The sequence below is a fragment of the Leucoraja erinacea genome, chromosome 18, assembly GCF_028641065.1.
Source record: "Leucoraja erinacea ecotype New England chromosome 18, Leri_hhj_1, whole genome shotgun sequence".
In the NCBI taxonomy this organism is placed as follows: domain Eukaryota; kingdom Metazoa; phylum Chordata; class Chondrichthyes; order Rajiformes; family Rajidae; genus Leucoraja; species Leucoraja erinaceus.
Genome location: NC_073394.1, coordinates 25,595,452 through 25,616,399, shown reverse-complemented (window position 1 = coordinate 25,616,399; position 20,948 = coordinate 25,595,452). Strand labels below are relative to the sequence as shown.

At 41.5% G+C, this 20,948-nt stretch overlaps 1 protein-coding gene across 2 annotated transcripts in view; it reads right to left on the bottom strand.

The window, feature by feature from the left end:
* The window catches only part of LOC129705831 (triokinase/FMN cyclase-like), a 62,013-nt gene extending 41,394 nt beyond the window's left edge, over positions 1 to 20,619 (bottom strand). Inside the window, exons 1-4 of one of the 2 annotated variants that reach the window (XM_055649664.1) lie at positions 20,411 to 20,619; positions 16,274 to 16,463; positions 5,834 to 5,944; positions 4,067 to 4,248 (exon numbers count right to left, since the gene is read on the bottom strand). In XM_055649664.1, the coding sequence (XP_055505639.1) occupies positions 4,067 to 4,248; positions 5,834 to 5,944; positions 16,274 to 16,463; positions 20,411 to 20,413 (486 nt within the window). In that variant the 5' untranslated portion in view covers positions 20,414 to 20,619. The remainder of the gene's footprint in view (positions 1 to 4,066; positions 4,249 to 5,833; positions 5,945 to 16,273; positions 16,464 to 20,410) is intronic. The other variant, XM_055649663.1, reaches the window with a different exon arrangement.
* Between the last annotated feature and the right edge of the window lie 329 nt (positions 20,620 to 20,948).

Below are 20,948 nucleotides of genomic sequence, written 5' to 3'. Positions count from 1 at the left end.
TAAAGTTTGTTTTATCTGGTTTTGGCGACGGGCCAAAGAAAATCTCAAAGCTTTTATACAATAAACACAAGAGGGTAACCAGGGAGAAGGTAGGACCGCTCAAGAATAAAGGAGGGAATTTGTGCTTAGAGTCTGTGCTTGTAGGCTAGACACTAAACGAGTACTTTGCATCTGCTTTTACCATGGAGGACAATGTGGAGTATACTAATACGCAAGGGGAGTTTGAGATTAAGGAGGAGATGTTGGGGCTCTGGAGGAGCATTTAGGTGGCTAAATCTCAGTGCCTAATGAGGTCTATCCCATGTTATTGAGAGAGGCAAGAGGAGATTTGATGGAGATCTTTGAGTATTTTCTAGCCTCTAGGGAGAATTCAAGGAATTATAGGCCGGCGAGCCTCACATCAGCGGCAGGAAAACTATTGGAGAGGATCCTTTGGTATGGGATTTACTTCCATTTGGAAAAGAATGGGATAATTAATGACAGTTAGCATGGCTTTGCATGTGGCAGTCATGCCTTGTCAACAAACAATATTTTTGTGGAGGTGACAAAGTTGATCGATGAGGGTAGGGAGTTGGATATTGTCTCTATGGATTTTAGTAAGGTACATCTAATCTCCATGCAGTTTGTACCCCAAAACATTGAACTTGAATTCTGAAATGTGCTGAGGAGTAATATATTTAAATTAAATACATTATCCCAGATATTTGTTTTCAAAAATATGCACTAAAATGAAGAAGCTGCCTGGGGATTTGTATTAGTTGTTCCGGAACTGCTTGCATACCAAGTGTACCTGTGTACCTCTGGCGGTGATTGAAGTAAAACTATGTAAAATAATTATTGTCAGACCGCAAACTAACAGGAAGGAATTTCTGATACCCCGCATATCAGGTGAATGAACCTACACCAACAGAAGACATACCTGCGTCGCTTTTGGGGATTTGTTCACAAATAAACAGCGATTAAGAAGTCATTATAGAGCATGTGGAAAAATGTAGCAATTAAAAACAAGTCAGATAGAGAAGAGAGCACCAGGCTTTTTAGATTCTGCCTTTTAAATCTTTGTGGATGAGCCAGACCAAGGAAATCTCCTAGATAGTTTCAGTCATGCAAGCAAAGATAAAGCGATAGCAGGAAGAGATGGTGCAAGAGGGTAAAATTAGAATGATACACCTAGACTCAAAACTGGGTAGCCAAGAAGCACTGTGGACTATCAACAATGGCAACAATATACATCATTACAATACGAGTCTTTTTATAATACTGTAGAGATTTTGTGGAACGAGATTATTATTCAAGTTTTTACATCATTACACTGTTCTTAACAAAAATCTACCCATCATGTGAAACTTTACAAATAACAGATATAAATTAGATAACTTCAAGACCGAGTCAAAAAAGTTTTTCATAACAGCCAAATTTTCATAGTTTTACCACCCCATTTTGGACACCAGAAATGTGACATTAAAAACTCTGCCACATTTAGTCATGAATATTTAATTCATAAATAAACTTCATATGGCCCCTCATACATATATGTTTTGATAATGATCTAGGGAAATATCTTCATCAATACCAGGAGAAAAATGCAGTAACATGTCTGGTATTCCGCCTCGCAAAAATCCCGTAACGGTCGTTGTGCTTGGTGTCCATTGTCACAACGACCGTTATCGGGGTCGGTACCTCCGTAAGTTAAACCACGGAGGCTCCAAATCTCCACTGCTTTTCAAAAACCCAACGAGGTATCCTATGGTCGTAGCGATTTTTGGGTGAGTTAATTTTTTTTTCTTATTTTCCCATTTAATATATCAAAAACATAGCGATCTCAAAGACGCAACAACCGTTTACGATCTATTTTCCGACTTTTTTAAATCAATAAAAAAAAAATTTTTGGACATAAATTGGTCATCAAAACTAAGAAACTGAGCCAATCTTCAATTTGGCAACACACTGTCTCTTGTTTACCTTTCGTATGGACCAAGTCGCTAACTTCATTCCTTCGTGTCAACTTCCGGAAGCTCCACAACGACCGTTACGGAGACATTTTCTTACATTTTACTAAAAAATCATCCCAAATCAAACCTTCTGATGAATCTTCGGCCATCGATATAGCTCAAAACCATAAGGTAATGTACCGTTTAGATCACATTGGTGAAAATGTTTGGGTTTTGCTAATAATGTAACGATCGTTTTCTGGGACATCAAACCTTTGAGTGCCCACCGCAACGTACGTTTGTGTGTATGATGTGTAACGCGCGTTGCGGTGTCCACTCAAATGGATGCAGTATTCTACTACATGATCAGGTGAACGAAGTGGAAACGGTGTTTACAATTTTATTGTTCCATGTGGTATTCCACTGTCAATCTTCTCAAGTTTGCGGACGACACAACCTTGATTGGACTGATCCAGGATGGGGAAGAATCTGCCTACAGTCAGGAAGTGACACAGTTGGCATCCTGGTGCCATCGCAACAACCTGGAGCTCAATGCTCTTAAGACAGTGGAATTGATAGTAGACTTTAGGAGAACTCTCACCCCACTCACCATCAACAACACCACAGTCACATCTGTGGCCTTTTAAGTTCCTATGAACCATCATCTCCAAGGACCTTAAATGAGGGACTACCGTCGACTCCAGTCAAAAATGCACAACAGGGGATGTACTTCCTGCGGCAGCTGAGGAAGCACAATCTGCCACAGGCAATGATGGTCCAATTCTATACGACCATCGTAGAGTCTGTCCTCACCTTCTCCATCATGGTCTGGTTTGGCTCAGCCATCAAGCATGACATCCAGAGGCTGCAGCAAATCGTCCGATCAGCTGAGAAGGTTATTGGCTGCAACCTTCCGTCCATTGACGAACTGTACACTGCAAGGGCCAGGAAGCGAGCGGGTCAGATCATTTCTGACCCTTTGCACCCTGGCCACAAACTCATTATGCTTTCCACTGTACACTCACAGAGTATTCAGCTACTTGCAAAACCTCCTCAAAATTTTGAGGAAGTAGAGGCATTCATGAGTTTTCTTTGTTTCTTCATGGTTACACCAATGCGCTGAACAGATCGTCAGAGGTGCATGTCCAGGAACTTGGAGTTATTGACTCTCCCAATGAAGAAAGTGCATGATTCCTTGTTTCTCCTTAAGTCAAAAATAATCGCCTTGGTCTTGCCAACATTGAGAACTAGATTGTTGTTCTCGCACCATTCAACCAGATTATTGATCCCTTGCCAAAGAGCCAATTGAGAGACACTGATATGAGGCGTGTGTTTAAGTTGTGGAAAGTGAAACAATGTATGGGTGCATTGTCCATACTTGGCCTTTGCTGATATATTTGCTGAACCTTGGCACATGAAGTAATCGTGTTTTTGCAGTTCTTTAGTCAGATTCTTGGACGTTGTACTTGACACTCACCTAGCCTAGTAGCATCTTCCAATTGTCACTTTAGTCTAAGATTGGAATTTAATTCTAGGCCCAAAAGCATGCAGAATGTCTCTCTTGCCATTGGCCTCTTCTGAATCTATTTTGAAGATACCTTTCAGAAACAGATACCCGTTTCCCTCTGGCTCTCAAGAGCTGCTTTGAGTGTTCTCTAAGCCATGTAATGCCTTACAACAACAGCCATTGGCATCAAACAACTTAGCTTTAAGAAATGCTGGTTGATTAGGCTCCACTTGTGCACAGGACTCCTGAAATTATTTTCCATTCTGTGCCCAAAATACAAAAAACATTTCACCGCAGTTACACACACTCAAATCATTTAGCAATGTGCGCACGTGAATTTCTTATGCGAACAGCACGAATGAAGTAGCACAGGTTCCTGATACTCCTATTTCAGTGCATGCTTTACAGTGCAGTGGAATTTCTATTTGTCTGTGACCATCAAGAGGCAAATTATGCATAAATAGCGTATCACTTCCCACATTCTTGGAATACAGCATTCACTGCTCTCTGGTCTCGACGGAATTTTTTGTTTTGTTTGAAAAATGACACTAAATTATGTGAGAGTAATCTTATGCAAAACATCAGGCCTCAGTTTCTTTACCTCAGATCCTTTAACTAACATACTTACTTTGAGCATAAGTATTGCACCACACAAACCCCTCCTCCCAGTTTTCCTTTGCGTGGTGAAGGCACAGTCATCTCCTACAGTAATCATCTCCACAGAAATTCTTTCTATTTTCATTTCCTCAAGGGCTAAGCCGAAGTTAAGTTGGTCTCCCGTGTAGTTATTGAAAATCAGTAACACACCAGCTAAAAAAAGAGAAAAAAAGTTATTCTCCTTAACACAATTCCTTAGGCACCATTAATATTAGCTACTTCCACCAAAATAATTCCTATAACCTATAAAAAAAGTTAAGAAAATATCTAAAGTGCGTTAAAAACATCAATCAATTAATAGATATTGAGCTCAGGGTTTCAAAAGTCTGGGAAGAACATGTATGCTGATAGAGGCAGGATTTAATAGGAACCCGAGGGACAACTTTTTTACTCGGGTTGCTGGGTATACAGAATGAACTGCCAGAGAAGATAAATGGGGCAGATAAATAGGATTCAAAAGACATGTGGACAGGTACATGGATAGGACAAGTTCAGAGGGATATGGGAAAAAACACGGGCAAATGGGATTAATTTAGATGGGGCATCTTGGTCAGCATGGACAAGGTGGGCTGAAGGGCCTGTATGACTATGATTCTGTCAAATGGTAAAACAATGGGTGAACAGTGGGAAGCATTCAACAAAGTATTTCAAGAAGACAAGACATACACAATTGTCATGGGAAAAAACTTACAGCAAAAGACACAGCAGCCATAGATCGTACTTAGAAATCAGAAAACTGTTAAAATATTAAGGCTTTATAATTGTTTTTTACTGCAGAGGATTACGTTTAAATGAGAGATGCTTATCAGAGATATTTGCAAAAGTAAAAAATATATGAAGAGAATCATACTAAATTTTCCACTTTTCTTTAAAAAAGTAGTAAATTTAGTGTGAGATTCGCTTCATTTATGTCTTCAGTTCATCATCACAACTTTTTTTTAAAAAGTAGTGATGATGAACTGAAGACTAAACAAAATCCTAGGACCTTGTAGTTTATCCCGAGGTATTCAAATAAAAATAAACAATAAAATTGTTGTGATATTAGTCTCAACAATTCTTGAACTCCTGGTTCAGGAACTATTCCCCTTAATTAGAAATCTGTTGTTTTTATTCCAATATTTAAGAAAAATAAATAAGGAGAAGCAAAAAACTCAATAGGTCTTAGCAATTTCATGGTATATCAAAGTACCTTGGCAAATATCAACATCAGATTTATAAAGATTAAATCATAATTTTAAAGAGGTAACTATTTTAGATTAGAAACAGTGGTTAATATTAATATTAACACAATTTGCCGTTATTTAAGAAGTGTCTAATAAAAATGAGGGAGCATTAAATTGAAGGTAACCTACTGGCTTGGATAATTAATTGTTTTGGAGCTTGGAGACATAAGGATAATAGGTATGTAACCAAAGTGACAGAATTTGAACCTGATGCCTCGGATACAAGTAGGGCTGCAGTTTTAAATCCATGGACATCAAATTAGGTAATTTATTAAATATATTTAACACCCCTCACCATATACCAAAGCTGGAATATTGATGAAGGGGGAAGGCATCACATTTTACAAATTTGGCTACATACCTGTAATCCTTCTATCTCCAAACTCCCAAACAATTTATTATCCAAACCAGTAGGTTACCTTCAATTGAATGTACCCTCATTTTTACTTTATTGTAAATTTCAAACCCCTAAAAGTCTTCTGTTTTAGAGCTGTTTATTTTCCATATGGCCATACCTGCACCTGCTCTGGCCATAGCTCGGATCGCTGCTGAAATATTCCCAGTTGGTGGAGAAGTGAAGACATCCCCAGCAATACAACCAGACAACATCCCTGCTCCAACATATCCTGGAAATAAAAGAAAAAGCTTTAAAATACCATCACACTTTCTAGTTACAAAAAAATACTGCGAAGAACATATCTTAAAAAAATCCACTCTAATTTACTCTCTGAATTTGTAACTGCTGAATCCAGTTTGGGTAAAACAAGGACTAATTCAATCGGGTTATTATCCAAATGGCATTGGAACCCCATACCTCATCCCACGACAGTGCATTCACAAACAGAGGTTAATTATCTCAAGCAAAAGATGTTGATCCAGAAATTACTTTGTTGCGTCATCAGTATTCTGTTTTCCATCATAAAGTCAGAAGTGGGGATATTCACTGTTGATTATATAATATTCAAAAATGAAAACCACATTCTGGTAAGTAGCAATTAAAATGCATGCTGCTAAGTGAGAGTCCAATCAGCAATCCCGCTAATTCACTAGCTTTCGGATCTGGTGGAGTGGGGGAGAGTGGCACCATTGATCAAACACTCAACTAGCTACTTAAATACTGTGGCTACAAGAGGTCAGAAGCTGCCAATCTGGCTCAGAAAGATATGCACCCGACTTCCAAAATCTATTGTGTGGTGTACAAGCCACAGGGCTGGAATGTGATGGGTTAATTTCGACCTTGCTAGATTAAAAAAAAGCTATAAAACTTTTCCATGATGAGCAATGCAACTTTTGGTAATAACTCACAAAACGAGTAACTTTATTTTCCAAACATGGATTAATCCTGCCCATCATTTCCCTTATCGCTTCTTTTGTCCATTCCATTAATTTGTCTGTAACATTAAACTTCAAAACGGTATTACATTGCAATGTCCTCCTCCATCAATAACTTGGAGTCTTGAATCAAGTCTGTATGAGGTCTTGAATTATGTCGTTATGGTGAAACCCAAAACGGACATGAGTAAACAGGTTACTGGACAGTAAATGCCACGTTATAGCACTGTCAACGGCACCTTCAATAACTGTGCTGTTGACCAGGCACTAATTAGCTAGATTGGATTTGTTTAAGGTCATACAATGTGTGCAATAGTCGTCATCTTGATCTATGACGGAAAAATAAAACGTTCAAAATCTGCCAAAGAGAACTTGTAGTAGCCATTTAGCTTAACTCAGTATGTTTTAACTATAACCAGTTACCTTTAAATTTTACCTGCCTGTAATTATGTGGGTGGGATTTATATGTAGTGTGAGGCGTGTTTGCGGCAGGGATTCTCGCGCAAACTCTCAAGGAGGTTTAGTTTAGTTTGAAGAAGATCGGGAAGGAGACGTAGTTTTTGACCATGCACAAGCAGGACCACGAGTATGATTGAAATGTACTTATACAAGAAGAAGCCTTTATGATTATCTTACTGTTTTTACTACTACACAAAGAAACTATTAATCAAGAGACAGTTTTTGGAAGAATTATCTTTCGACGGCATTGAATTTTTCGTGGAGAGCTCGTGAGTGCGTGTAGATTACCTTCTGGTCCTCGCTCATCAATTAAAGTGACTATTAGGACTAAATCCTTGAGATGATGTAAAATCTGTCACTGTCAAAAGCTACCTTACTACGAGGAGGTAGAAGATTGGTCCTATAGAAAATGGACAGAATATTGGGCTGGGTCTCTGTGAGAGATTACTGCCAGAAGACTGGTTCTGTAGAAGTGGAACTGAAAACTGATTCCGTAGAAGAGGAACTGAAGAAGCTAAATCTCTGCCAGAGATTATAGCTTGACCGGTTTTAGAGCCTACCTGCTTATCTGAAGATTGAAAACTTCACTGATCGAGAGCGTGAGTAACGAACATCTATTGTATTATGCTGTAATTTTGAAAGCTGGAACGCTTTAATTTGAACAGCTTCTTAACGAGATACTGTGAAAAGTTCGACTGATTCATCGCATTTTAAAGTGATTAAAAAAGTCTGTGATAGAAGCCAGTTCTGCTAAAGTTTTGGAAAGCAGCCAAGAAGCTTGTTTACCTTAATCTGAAGAGAGAAGCAAGCCGTGGCCTTGGATAATTGGATGTTTTCTGAAAGTCCAGTTTTGTTTTGGATTCTTTCGGGTGTTTATGGAACACTGCACCAGAATGAAAGATTGTTATGGATTTATGCTCAACTATTGAATGTTTATCAGTAAAGACAGAAGAAGACTGAAGAAATCCTGTTTCTCTTATTAGTAGATTTGGCAGTCTGCCAAGATCTGTTTAATTCATGGAGCAAGAAGAAGCAAGTAAGCCATGTGAAGAAGCACCACCAGAGGGAGTCATGGAATGTTCGACAGGTAAGCTAGGCGAAGAAGAGCCAGAAGGTGGAGCTGTGGGGAGAAGATATGAGAGGAGAGAGACCAAGCAAATTGAGAAGGGGGAAGTAGCTTACCTGGAAAAAATCCAGAAGGGGAGAAACAAGTTATGGAAGAACTTGGTCAAGTTAAATGAATTCCAGAAGGAACTAATGGAATCAGATGAGAACGTGAAGACAGTAGGGTCTAACCCGAGACAACTATTCAACCTCGGTAAAGAGATTGGAGATAAACAAAAAACACTGCTGGATTCACAGCTGCCTCAGGAAGAACTCGGAAGACACACCCAGTGGTTCAAAGAAAGGTTGGAGATATTTGATGACTTTTAATGGAAGATGCGAAGAGATGGTTAGCTGAAGTTGAACAAAAGACCACATGTGCTATAACAAGAGATGCTACGCAACAAGGTACCCAAATGGAAGAAGTAATGCCACAAGATAGTATCTCAAATGTTTCAACACAAAGATCAATACCTGTACCTAAGTCTGGTTCTGTAGCCAGTTCAATCTCAAGAGTCTCTGACCAAATGAAATTCAAAGCTGAACTTGCTGCTCTCTCGCTAGAAACTGCCTCCTTGGAAAGAAAACATAAGCTTGAGGAGCGGAAAAGGCAGTTTGATAGAGAAGCTGAAGAGCAGGAAAGGCAGCTTGAGAGAAGCTGAAGAGCGAGAGGCAGTTTAAGAGAGGCTGAGGAACATGAAGAACAGCTGAAGAGAGGGCAGTTTAAGGAGGCTGAGGAACATGAAGAACAGCTGAAGAGAGGGAAGGAACGACTGGAAATGGCCATGAAGTTGGAAATTGCAACAATGAAGAAAGAGACAATGGAAAGTCGGAGTGGCTCGAGTGTATCTCAGAAGAAAGGTTCCTTAACAGGAAAGGAAGCAGCACCTAAATAGTATCTAGCCAGAGAATATCTGGCTTTGTGACTCAGAGCTAGCATGAAGCCAGTGGATGGGCAACAAAACTTCATTTCAGCATCTCCTTCGGGGGCATGTTTTACAGGCCCGAGCTGCTTATCATCCATCTGTGCCCAACCAGAGATCTCAACATGAATTCTATGAATTGGTGAGGAATCAATCGAAAAGCAGTGAGTTCAAAGTTCAACAAAATATCTTTTCCACCTTACCTCCAAAGGAAATTCCTACATATGACCGTGATCCTTTGCATTATGAAACTTTCATAAGATGGTTCCAAGGTGTGGAAATGAAAATTAGTAATTCGGGAGATTGCTTAACCTTTCTTGAACAATACACAGGCGGACGTGCACCACAGCTTGTTACTAGTTGTCAACATTTGCCTGCAGAAAAGGGATATCTAAAGGCAAGAGAGTTGATCAAAGAATGTTTGTAACGAACAGAAGATTGCTAATGCTTACATGAAGAGGGCGGCATTGAACGAGTGTACGATGTTTCTTAGAGGTTATTGTAATGCGATGAGCAAACTCAACCACATGGACGAATTGAATGTTGTTGGTAATATGCAGGCTATTATTCTTAAACTGCCCTTCAGACTTAGAGAAAAGTGGAGAGATAAGGCAGGCCAGATACAGGAAGGAGAAAAACGAGAAGCCATGTTTCCTGATCTGGTAAATTTCATAGCCAGGGAAGTACAAAATATGTCAAGTCTGCGCCATGGGAATATTCAAGATCCTAAACCAGCGAACATCAAAGGTTCTACCTTTACTAAAACAAAAGGAAGATCAGGACCTAAGGGAAGTAGTTTTGCTACTGCTGTAATAACTGGAGAAACAAAAGGCGAAAAGAAAGGAGATACATGTACTGTTGAGCCAAGTTGGTTCTGCTTGTCATGCAACAAAGTTAGTCACACCATAAGGTGGTGTTGGAAATTCAAGGAGAAGGAATATAAAGAAAAGATGGATTTCTTAAAGGAGAAGGAAATCTATTTTGGATCTTTGAAGAAAGGACACATGATTAAAGACTGTAAGAGTGCTATAACTTGTGATAAGTGCAAGCAAGATCATCCTGAAGCACTTCACACTGAGCCGAAGAAGCCGTAGCAAATAGAACAGAAGGCGAAGCCAACTACCAGTGATGTTGTCACCTCACTTCGGGTAACTGCCCATATTGGGGCAGGTGTAGGAACCTGTATCTTCTCTATCTTACCAGTACAGGTAAGGAATAGCAAGACGAATCATCATCATCATCGCCAGTCACTTTAAACGAGTATGACTGTCCTCTCCAAAGGGTTATCTACTTGATGCAATGGGCAGTGGAGAATGGCGGTGGTCGGTAGTCATCGAGCCCCCTTCACTCTCCTTACGGTGCTGTCGCTTTGTCACCACATAGTTCCATTTCGTGAAGTGCAGCACTTCCCTGCACGGATTTCCTCCAGGAGCACCTGTCCAGTGCAATATGCTCCCAGTTGCTTGATGTGATGTGGAATTTCTTCAGACTGTTCTGGATGTTGGCCTTGAAGCGTTTCTTTGGCCTGCCGGCGGCTCGCCAACCTTTCTTCAATTGAGAGTGCGGGATTTGGTTAGGGAGACTTGTGTTGGACATGCGGATGACATGGCCAGTCCATCGAAGTTGGTGCTGCAATATTGTGGTGTGATGCTGGTCATGTTGGCTTCCTCCAAAACGCTGATGTTGATGTGTTTGTCCTCCCAGCTGATCCTCAGAATCTTTTGTAAGGATCTTTGATGGTATTGTTCCAGTGCCCTGAAGTGCCTGCTGCAGGTGGTCCATGACTCGGCTCCATACGACAGGGTGGAGAGGACAACGGCTCTGTAGACCAGCAGTTTTGTTTGAGCCTTTAGGTCTCGGTCTTCAAAGACTCTTTTCCTGAGTCTGGCGCAACTCAGGCAATGGTTGACCTCAGAGTCAATGTCAGCTTTTGAGGAAAGAATGCTGCCAAGGTAGGGGAAGTGGTCAATGTTTTCAAGAGTGGTATCGTCCTCTTTTATAGTGGGCTCTGTAGATGGCTGGTTGGATGGAGGTTGATGTAGGACCTGGGTCATCTTGATATTTAAGGCTAGGCGCATGGCTCTGTATGCCTCGGCAAAGGCATTCAGGATGCACTGGAGGTCTTCTGCAGAGTGTGCTGCAATGGAGCAGTCGTCCACGTACTGAAGCTCCATGATGTCAGTTACTGACTTTGCTCTTGGCCTTCAACCTATTAAGGTTGAAGAGCCCACCGTCAGTTCTGTAGAGGATTGGGATCCCCTGTGGCAGCTCTGAAGTATGGCAGCAATGAAGACGACAAACATGGTGGGTGCGATGATGCATCCCTGTTTGACCCCCGTTTCCACAGTGAAGGGCTCGGACTCAGAGCCGCAGTTGCTGAGCACTGTGACCAACATGCCATCATGTAGAAGCCTCAATATTCTGATGTACTTGTCATGACAACCGTACCTTGATAGGATGCTCCAAAGAACCTGGCGGTCTACTGAGTCAAAAGCCTTTGTCAGGTCTATGAAGGCCATGTACAAAGGCTGCCTTTGTTCACGCCATTTTTCCTGGAGTTGGCATGCTGTGAATATCATGTCTGCTGTACCTTTGGATGGGTGGAAGCCACACTGTGATTCTGTGAGTACCTCCTCTGACAGTGGTAGAAGTTGTTCTGCGAGGACACGAGCTAGGACTTTGCCTGTTGTTGACAGGAGCGAGATGCCCCTGTAATTTCCACATTCAGCCTTGTCCCCCTTCTTGAAAATGGTCACTATTAGAGCATCCCTGAGTTCTGAGGGAAGTTCTTATTTTTCCCAGACCTTTGAGGAGTAGGGCATGGATATGGTACAGGAGCTCCGGTCCACCTTCCTTTAAGATCTCAGCTAGGATCCCACCTAGACCTGTGACCTTGTTGTTCTTAAGGCCCTTGATGGTAACTTGAACCTCTGTCATAGTGGGAGGCTCTTCCATGTCTTCTCTGATGGGATTCTGGGGGATGCGGTGGGTAATGTCGGGTCCAGTTGTGCTGTGACGGTTGAGGAGTTCCTGGAAGTGCTTTCCCCAAGTAGTATGAGCAGAGTGGGTCCTAAAGAGGACTGCTCAGTCGTGGGTGCAGCTGCCGAAGGGCTCTTCTGCCTCGTTCCAAGAGTACAGCGACTGAATCCAGCACCCACCGCCTGATGTGCCAGCTCATGACTAGGGACTACCAGATCTCGCAATCCTGTCCCCGTCGCCACTTGCTGATTCCCATAGGACTTAATCCAGAGTGTTAGGTGGATTCTCTATATGGAGGACACCTGTGTGTGACTGTTTAACGTGGGGAGACTGGTGCACAGACAGCCAGCACACAGTTCTAGACAGATCCGGGTCAGGATCCAGTGGCATGGAGTCCAAGCCGACCGGAGACCCTTTTCTGCTGCAGCCTTCATGCTTTCCCAGCCGTTGTGACGCTCCACTAAAGTGTGCCATCATCCTCCGCCTGTTCCACTGTTGAGGTCTTGGTTGGATTGTTCTTTGTCAGAGACCTCCCAATTGACCTTACCGCTATGGGTGGCCCAACCAGGAGCATAGCTCCAGATGGCATCGCTCTCAGGATCTCAGGACCACACAAGCTTCTCCACCACGACTAAGATGACAATCCATGGAGAAGAGCAAGACGAATACAGTGTTGCAAACATATGCATTTTTGGATCATGGAAGTTCGGCTACCTTTTGTACAGGAAGCTTGATGAGAAGGATGGACATTACAGGAGAAAAGGCGTAACATGAATGAAGAGAAAGAGTGCGTTAGGCATTACTTACAAGTATGGAAATATCTAGTCTGGATTAAGACAATTTTATACCAATATCTGAGGTTTTTACACACAAGACCATGCCTGTTTGTCATCAAAATATACCCAGACATGAGGACTTGAAACAATGGCCTTACTTGAAGGATGTCAAGATGCCTAAAATAAATTCTGGTATCGACCTACTTATCGGAATTAATGCTTTGAAGGCATTGGAACCTATACATACTGTGAGGAGCCAAGGGGATGGACTGTTTGCTGTGAAAACCGTACTCGGATTGGTTATCTATGGCTCCTTGAGAAGGAACAACAGAAGAAGGAACCAGAATAACCACCTTGCTGCTGCTGCTCTCAATCAAATATCTACTGTTAAATTCGCAGAGCTATTGATCAAGCAATACAATCATGACTTCAATTAAAGTACCAGTAAGGAATCAGAAGAAATGTCCAGGGAAGAGTTAAAGTTCTTGGATATTATGAACTACTCAGTAAAGATGATAGACGGACATTATTGTATTAAAAAGAAAGTGTTAGTTGCCGAATAATCGTTGCATTGCAGAGAAGCGCACCCAGAATCTGAAACGCAAGTTTGGCAAGAATACGAAATCTCATGAAGAATATACATCTTTCCTAATGGACATGATTGACAATGATTATGCCAAAATGGTACCAACAAACCAACTAAATCGATGTGACAGAGAACTTTGATATATTCCGCACCATGGGGTGTGTCACTCGAAGAAAAGGACCCTGAGGGTGGTCTTTGACTGTGCTGCAGTCTTCAAAGGGTCATCACTCAACTGTCAACTACTGCAGGGTCTGGACCGTATAAACTCACTCATTGGATTTCTTATTATATCCAGCCAAGAACCAATTGCTTTGATGGCTGATATTAAAGCGATGTTTCATCGTCAAAGTATCAGAAAAACACATTGACTACGCGATTCCTATGATGGCCTGATGGGGATGCACAAGATCTCTGTGGTACATCTCTGTGGAGCGGTGTCATCACCAAGTTGTGCGAAACTTTCCATTAAGGAGGACCGCAGAGGACAATAAAGCTCACTTTCCAGAAGAAGTGACCATAACTGAAGAATAATTTCAATGTGGATGATTGCTTAAAATCCATGTCGACGGAGCAGGAAGGATTCACACTTTCCAAGTGGATCAGCAACAGCCTTATTGTTGTATTGGAAAGCATTCCACTAGATGACAGAGCCAAGGAGTTGGATTTGGACAAAGACAATCTGCCAATTGAAAGAGCACTGGGATTCCACTGGTGTGTCGAATCAGATGTGTTCAAGTTCAGAATCTCGATTCAAGAGCGACCATGTACAAGAAGGGGTATCCTATCTGTGATTGGTTCTGTTTATGACCCTTTGGGATTTCTCGCACCATTTACACTGCCTGCCAAGTTGATTTTGCCGGATCTTTCTAAGGAAAAACCTAGATGGGATGAGAGTATAATGCACTCTTCCTCTCACCGATGGACTGAATGGTTACCAGATCTCAACAAGATCTTGGAATTCAAAGTGGATGTGCATGTTGGTCGAATCAGATATGCACAGCTGTATCACCTTTCTGACGCAAGGGAAAGTGTCTACGGTACTGTTTCATATCTAAGACTGGAAAATTATATAAATTAAATACATGTTGCATTCTTAACGGGAAAGACCAGAGTGGCACCATTGAAGCAAATGACAATTCCCAGAATGGAACTTACTGCCGCAGTCTTAGCTGTAAAAGTTGACATAATGCTAAGGAAAGAACTAAAGCTTCAAATGGAAGAATCTATCTTCTGGACTGTTAGTACTACAGTGCTTAAGTACTTCAACAATGAGAACAAACGTTTTCTAACATTTGTAGCAAACAGAATCTTATGTAAGGGGTGCTACTAATGTTTCAGTGGAAATATGTTAACACAAAGGAAAATCCTGCGGATGAAAATTCCAGAGGACTAACAGCAGACCACTTCTTAAGCAATAAGAGATGGATCAATCGACCAGCGTTTCGCTGTAGGCCAGACTGAGAATGGCCAAAGCTTGAGCTGGGATTTGAAATCTCTGCTAATAATCCGGAAATTAAACAAAATATCACAGTGAACGTTATTGCTAAAACTTCATCAAACACAATAAATGATTTAATTATCCATTTTTCATCATGGAAGAAGATGGTGAATGTGGTGGCTTGGTTTCTTAAAGCCAAAACAAGGTTATTGCTGTTTGCTCAAAAAAGGAAAGAGATTGCAGAAAGTTTCTGAAGAGGATCCTGAAAAACTAAAGGAAAAGGTTGAAAAGATGCAAGTTTTTAACGCATCGTACGATGTACAGGGTTTACATCTTGATGATCTCCTTAAAGTGAAAACATGATTATTTTTTTCTGTCAAAGACGGAAATACAAAGAAGAAATATCGATGTTAGAAGCTGGAGTACATGGTGTCAAAAGAGACTGTCAATTGTACAAGTTTGATCCAGTATTGGAAGAACTTCTGAGAGTTGGAGGTCGACTGAATAGACTGGCAATGCCTGAAGCGGCCAAGCATCCTATTATTCTCTCGAAGGACTTTCACATATAAACATGTTACAACATATCCATGAACTGATCGGACATGGAGGAAGAAGTTTAATGCTGTCAAAACTTTGGACTTTTGAGCTTTGGACTATATACTGGGTATCATGCCTGATGTTAATAGTTTGGTGCGTACAGTACGACTTCAGATTAAGAACAATGTTTTAATAAGACTAATAACCAAGTTATGCTTGCTTCTAGAAGGCGAAGGTGAAGATGGAAGAATCGCTAAAGAAGTCTGAATGCTGATATATAGTACGTTATTTTTTGTTTTGGGCGGGGATTCTCGCGCAGACTCCCAAGGATGTTTAGTTTAGTTCGAAGAAGATCGGGGAAAGAGACAGTTTTTGACCATGCACGAGCAGGACCATGAGTATGATCGAAATGTAGTTATACAAGAAGAAGCCTTTATGATTATATTACAGTTTGTACTACTACAATAAAGAAATTATTAATCAAGAGACTCTTTTTGGAAGATTTATCTTTCAACGGCATTGAATGTCTTGTGGAGAGCTCGTCAGTGCGTTTAGATTACCTGATCCTCGGTCATCAATCATGGTGACTATCAGGACTAAATCCTTGAGACGATGTAAAATCTGTACGATGTAAAATCTATCACTACAGATTTACTATAATTAAGATGTAGGAAGTTCTGCAGACACTGGTTTAAACTGAAGATAGACACAAAAAGCTGGAGTAACTCAGCGGGTCAGAGAACATCTATGGAGAAAAGGAATAGGTGATATTTCGGTCAAGAAGGGTCTTATTACTCTAATTAAGGTTTAGGCAGTGTTACCTGCATGAGTTGGTTCATGTCCAGAACCTCCTCCAGACAACACAGCCACTTTGCCTTTGATGTTGTCCAAGTCAGACCTGACGACTATACGATAACCCTCCACCAGCTGCATTCCTACATTCCAAGCCACAAGCCCGTTCAACGCATCATCCACACAATGCTCCACAGAATTTATAAGTTTCTTTGAATGCTGTAGGAAAAAAAGAATAAAACTTCTGTCAACAGAATGAAAATTTACCTTTGAGTCACTTCAGGCAGCATTTCTAAGTCACAAAACCTTACTTTTGACGCCACAACAATTGCAGCCTGGGGAGAATCATGTTTTGAAATTATTATCTTCCTATCAATCAGTTTGATTTGTTTTTTGTCATATACGCTAGGATACAATGAAATTCCTTGTCCATATCAAGCTCATACAGTAAACAGTGTGATAAATTAGTGATAAACACAACAATAAATACAATGACAAGTGCAAATAAACAGTAAAACAGTGAAAGTAGGGCAAACTGAAAAAATGCAAGAAAAATTAGGTACAATAGTTATGGAATAACCAAATGAGGTAGAGTCAAAAGTAACAGTATGTGGCAAAGAGGTCATTAGTTCAGGAGTCTGATATCAGTGGGAAATAGTCTGGACATCCAGGCTTCTAGACATCTGTATCTTTTTTGTGTAGAGGAAAAAAAGGGAACAGCCAGGGTGGCAGGTATCCACAACGATAGTTTCAGCCATCCTGATGCAACACATCAGTAAGATGGAATGGTTAGAAGTGACAAGCCATTGATGGACTGGGCTGTGTTCATCACTCTCTTCAGTTTCAGGTGGTCCAGGGCACAGGAGATGCCAAATTAAAGTGAGATGCATTCCACCAGAATGATTTCGATAGCGCATCTGTAGATGTTCAAGAGAATCAACGTGGACATACCGAATCTCTCACACGCCTGAGAAAGTAAATATGCTGCAACGCTTTCTTGATTACAGCATCAATGTAAAAAGACCAGGTCAGCTTGCTGGTGATATGAACTCTCCTTCATGCTCGAGGGTAGTCCCCGCGTACTCAAGGCCTCAGCTAGGTTGCGGCATATTTTTCAACATGTTGAAAAATGCCTGCGAGTAAAAAAAGGTCGCCATGGAAAATATCTATACTTTTTTCACTCGTAGGTTTAGTCGAAGTAGGTCGTAGTAGGTCGGCATGTTATTCGTAGGTAATCAAGGGTAGTCGAAGGTAATCAAAGGTAGTCGAAGGTAGTCGTAGATAGTCTTCAACATAGTCGAAGGGATATCGAAGGAGGTCGTCTTCACTCTCCACTATTCGGTGTCCAATTTTCCCAAAGCTAGTCGAAGCTAGTCTTCAACATAGTCAAAGGAGGTCTTCTACATAGTCGAAGGAGGTCTTCAACATGACATTTTTTCAAACTCTCCTAAACTTAGCGAATTAGGTCGCCGCAGTGGGACAGCCCTGATTGTTGGCCTGACACCATGACACAAGATTCTTAATCTTTTTCCTATAGTCCACGTCATCGTTGTTATTGATCTGTCCAACAATGGCAGTCTCATCACAAATATAAAGATCGAGTTGCCACTGTATATGGTCAGTCATGGGTACATGGTCAGTCACTACAGGGGAGTAGTGCAGCGTACTGAGCACATAACTTTGAGGAGCACCAGCGTTGAGGGTCAGGGTGGAGGAAACATTATGACTAATTCACTAATTATAACTGAGAGGTGCAGTCATGAAATACAAAGCCAGGTGCAAATAAAGGCCCCAGGGTCAAGGTCTAAATGTTTAAGGATAAGCTTCTTTAGTATTAGGGTGGTGAAGGCTGAGCTGTAGACAATGAATAGCATCTGACATAGGTGTTCTTATGATTAAGGTGTCCAGAGCTAAATGTAGATCAAGGGAGATGGCATCCCCCTTAGATCTATTTTTCCTGTAGGCATATTGCAAGGAATTTAGATTGCTCGAAAGACTGGTGTAGATGTGAGCTATTACCAACCTTTCATTACACTTGATTATGGTCGATGTTAGAGTTTTTGGGCAGTGGTCAGTCACTATTTTTCTTGGAGACCAGAAAAATGAAGGTTTCTTTGAAGTAGGACGCTGGAGTAGATTGTTCCAAATGAGAGGGTGAAAATTGGCCAATTGATTGGTGCATGATTTCAGATCCGCTTCAGAGACTGCATCCAGGCCAGCCATTTTCCACGAGTTTACCCTTGTGAAGGCATATTTATCTTGTGTCTTTGAGATATGTAGGTCCTAACCGGTGGGGGTGGGACGGACAGGTGAAACATAATTGAATATTATATTCATTAGACGCTTCATTAAAATCGCTACAAAACTGAAACATTATTAAATGGAAAAATGAAACTTTTAAATAGTGTGTATCGTGTTCTTGGTTCTTATAATGGTTTATTATTGTCACGTATGTGGAGTACAGTGAAAGACTTCCTTTGCATGGTGTGTAATTAGAGCATACTGTATGTAAAGCCATACACAAATACAACTGGTAGTGCAAAAAAGATACCAGAGCGTAGGTGCAGCGTTAGTTATGGAGAATAAGTTCAATTCCACAATGTGGAAGGTTGGAAGATCAGGACATCTATGGGAGGACAGTTCAGTAGTCTGATAACAGCGGGGAAGAAGCTGTTCCTGAATCTGGTGGTAAATGCTTTGTATCTTCAGGCCAAAAGAAGTGGGAAGAAGAGGGAAAATTGGTTGGCAGACAGAAAACAAAGAGTAGGGATTAACGGGTCCCTTTCAGAATGGCAGGCAGTGACTAGTGGAGTACCGCAACGCTCGGTGCTGGGACCGCAACTATTTACAAAATACTAATGATTTACATGAAGGGATTAAAAGTAACATTAGCAAATTTGCAGATGACACAAAGCTGGGTGGCAGTGTGAACTGTGAGGAGGATGCTATGAGGATGCAGGTTGACTTGGACTCAGACTGGGGCAGCAGACAGGACAACGACCCTAAGCACACAGCTAAGACAATGCATGAGTGGCTTAGTGACAAGTCTGTGAATGTCCTTGAGTGGCCCAGCCAGAGCAGACTGGAACCCGATCGAACATCTCTGGAGGAACCTGAAAATAGCTGTGCATTGACGTTCCCCATCCAATCTGACAAGAGCTTGAGAGGATCTGCAAAGAAGAATGGGAGAAATTACCCAAATACAGGTGTGCCAAGCTTGTAGCGTCATAACCAAGACTTGAGGCTGTAATCGCTGCCAAAGGTGCCTCAACAAAATACTGAGTAAAGGGTCTGAATACTTATGTAAATATATTTCAGTTATTTATTTTTATATAATTTACAGAAATTTCTAAACACCTGTTTTCACTTTTTTATTATGGGGTATTGTGTGTAGATTGATGATTTAAAAAAATGAATTCAATCCATTTTAGAATAAGGCTGTAACGTAACAAAACGTGGAAAAAGTGAAAAGGTCTGAATACTTTCTGAATGCACTGCAGGAGTCTGAAAACTGTCACCACCAAAGATCATAGAGCTCTGCTCTATAATCTTTGGTCACCACTGGGTTCAGGAACAGCTTCTTCCCAACAACCATCAGGCTCTTGAACACTGCACGACATTAACTGATTTCGGCTGCACAAAGGGTGTGGCGGTTTTAGCAACGGTATTGGGGTTATTAATTGTTTTTTGTTGTTGTTGTTGTTGATGTGTTATCTATGACTATTGTGTTTACAGACCTGTTATGCTGCAGCAAGTAAAAATCTAATTGTTACGTTGTCGGTACATATGACAACACACCTAAAATTATACAAGTGTCTGCTTAATTAAAGATTCGCAAGGCGATATTAAAAAAGTGGCCTGGGTGAATTTACGGTGCAAATTGTTCGGAGGGTTGCAGCGGGGATAGTCATGTGGAATTTCTGCAATCTCCGCACACCTCCCCCCCCCCCCTCCAAAAAAAACCTATCATCGGTTAATCGCAAAATTGCTGCAGAGTTGGAGGCAAAGATCCTATAGCAAGCTTGCTGTAGGTTCTTTGGTTGGAGGTGCGCGTTCGCCAGTTCACTGCCCCGTAAAGTCCGGCCCGAATGATGCCACGCTGCCTGCAGCCGACACCAGGAACCATTGCAAAAGTACCCATGGGGTTGGCCGTTCGTTAACCCCACCATTTTAGGCTTACGTGCATCGTTCAGACCCGGAGAGCACCACCAAAGCACCACAGCCAAACCGAGCCCAGCGACGACTCTGACCCTCGCGAGGAGCGCGAGGTTTTCGCGCTCGAACGCCGCGACGGTTGGTGCTGGAACGCTGCACCGTTTATTCTCCGCGGGGAGGGTGCGCGAAGGTGGAAGTTGCCCACCCCACTCTCGGCCAATTCAAGTCACAATGCTAAATCCGCCCATCCAGGACTCCACTTTAAAAATGCACCTGAAGCCTACTCATGTGATGTCCAAGTTAAGATACCGTACAGTTTAATGCCATTTTCAGATGACTTAACCGCCTTTGAATTGACATATTTCTTCTACACCTCGTGCAACTTTTGTAATTGAACACTGGTTTCACACTTGCCATTTTCCCTTCATATCCACCCACACCATATCCATACGTGCAACTAAACGGTATGGACTGCACTAGGACATTTGGCAATGGTGTGTTACAGCGATTCTCCATTTCATTATTTTATGGGGATGCAGAAATGTGTTG